At 55.1% G+C, this 2,224-nt stretch overlaps 1 protein-coding gene across 1 annotated transcript in view; it reads right to left on the reverse strand.

Moving 5' to 3' along the window:
* Positions 1–1,042, reverse strand: part of CELSR2 (cadherin, EGF LAG seven-pass G-type receptor 2) — a 34,895-nt gene extending 33,853 nt beyond the window's left edge. Inside the window, 1 exon segment of the mRNA XM_011948160.1 lies at positions 960–1,042. Coding sequence (XP_011803550.1) covers positions 960–1,042 — 83 coding nt within the window.
* Positions 1,043–2,224: the final 1,182 nt, after the last annotated feature.

A 2,224-nucleotide genomic window follows, 5' to 3' on the forward strand; every position in this document is an offset into this window, starting at 1 on the left:
ATGGAGAGGAGGGAGTTGTCCAGGGTGAGTCTCAGGTGTGTGTTGGGGTGCCTGAATACTAAGAGGAGATGCCCAATGTGTATGCTGGGGGTGGGTGGAGATGCTCAGATGAGAGAGAATGGATTTGAGAGCCCTGCATGTGGAGGTGACAGAGCAGCAGGGAAAGTGGAGGCGGAGGCCAGCATTAGGGTCAGGTGCCATCTCCTGACCCTGCCCACATCTCCAGCCTCCAGTCAGTATCACCCTCACTCTGTGCTCCAGCCATTCAGGCTTTCTTCCTGTCCCCTCATGCAGTTCCCTCTGGAGGAATTCACCTTCCCTCTGAGGGGGATGGGGGGAAGAAGGGCTGGGAATGTTAATGAGGTAGCAGAGCCTGCAAGTGTCCACTGTTCATTCATCTTTGAGGGACAGGAGCCAGATGGGATTGCAATTTGACAGGAGCAGCAGGACTGCAGGATGGCTGTTTTCAGATGGGGAATATGTAAGCAGGTCGGGACAGAGGGGACACGGGACGGGAGGTTCAGCAGAGAACTAGCTCAAGAACAAGGACTCAGGGGACGCAGGATGGCCGCAAGATCCAGGGCACAAGTAGACAAGACCTAGTTTTGTAGAGGAATAAAAAAAAAAAAACAAAAAAAAACGTTTTCTCTGAGACAAGATGGAAGGAGGCAAGGATGAAACCTATTCCAAATGGGAGCTTAATTCTTCAGTTTCTTCAGGGTTTAAAAACCACTTGTTCCAGAAGGTCACACAGTCTTATCAGCAATTTACACCTCAATGAAAATAAACTCCCAGACCATTTTGACAGCAGGTTTGTGTAGGGGGGAAGGAAAGCAAGTCCTATGGAGGGACAGGGACCAGTCTCCAAAATGCAGGGCTTGTGAACCAGCCAGTCAGAGCAGCAGAAGAGGACCTGACCCTCCATAACAAGAGGTTCTCTTGGAGGTGGCTGGGACACCCTACCTCTGCCCAAAGGTCCCAGAGAGGTAGAGACCTGGAGTTCAGGGCTTCTTTCCCGGCAGGTGGATGGGGAGCTGCACATTGCTGGGTTTCTGCAACATGAACCTGCCTGCAGCACCCCCACCCCGCCCCCATGGGGAGGGCTTTTTTTTGAGACAGAATTTCGCTCTTGTTGCCTAAGCTGGAGTGCAATGGCATCTCCGCCTCCCAGGTGCAAGTGATTCTCCTGCCTCAGCCTCCCGAGTAGCTGGGATTACAGGTGCGCACCACTGCACTCAGCTAATTTTTTGTATTTCTAGTGGAGATGGGGTTTCACCATGTTGGCCAGGCTGGTCTTGAACTCCTGACTTCAGGTAATCTGCCCACCTAGGCGTCTCAAAGTGCTGGGATTACAGGTTGGCCCTGCTGGGGAGGGCTCTTAAAAGGGCAATGTCAGAGGCTGAGGAATCAGCCCCTCCAGGACCTGGCCAAGTCCAGGCTGCAAGGATGCCTCCCCTTTTGTACCTGGGAAGAGCTGCTGGGGAACCCCATGTTGCGAGGTAACTGGGGGAGTGGCCCAGGCCCCTCATCCTGGCACAGGCTTGGACATGCAGCACATTTGTCTGGGGCCCATCCCAGCTCTGTCAGACTCACTCTGGGAGTGCAGCCAGGGCCACCCCCTCCGCGTACCCCGTACCCCGGGGAAGGATGCTGACTTGGGGAGAGGAGGCACTCTCAGGACCTGGGGTAAACCGGAAAAGCTTCAGGGGAGGAAAAGCAGGACAGACGGCTAGGAGAATGTTGGTTCCCAGGAGTGAGGTTTCAGTGTTTGGCTAAGGAGCTGCCCTGCCCACCCTGGACTGTGAGCGCAAGCAGGTCCCTGGTTCTTACATTGGGTCCCCAGTTACCAGCCTCTTTAGAATTTCTGGAGGTGGAGAGGCCAGACTGTTGGTTCCAGTGTTTCCTCACTCCCTGCCTAAAGCACGCAGACCTGCATCTTGGGCCCTGAACACCTGGGTGTGGGAACCCAGGGCTAGTGAGGGACCCAGGGCTCTGACTCACTCCACTAGGCCTCTGCAGGGTGTTTGCTAACTGAGGTAATCTGGGTAGCTAAGGTTGGAGATGGGGCAGGTCAAGGTGCCAGGGATGAGGGCATCAGGCGTGGGATGCGGAGGCAACTAGCAGGGTGGAGTCAAGGCTACTGGGCCTGTTCCCAAATGCTCGGCTTCCAGGTGGGTTGGCCCCTCCTAAATGAAGCTTGCATCAGCCCCATCCCACTGCCTCA

The sequence above is a fragment of the Colobus angolensis genome, unplaced genomic scaffold (genome assembly GCF_000951035.1).
Source record: "Colobus angolensis palliatus isolate OR3802 unplaced genomic scaffold, Cang.pa_1.0 Scaffold273, whole genome shotgun sequence".
Classification (NCBI taxonomy): domain Eukaryota; kingdom Metazoa; phylum Chordata; class Mammalia; order Primates; family Cercopithecidae; genus Colobus; species Colobus angolensis.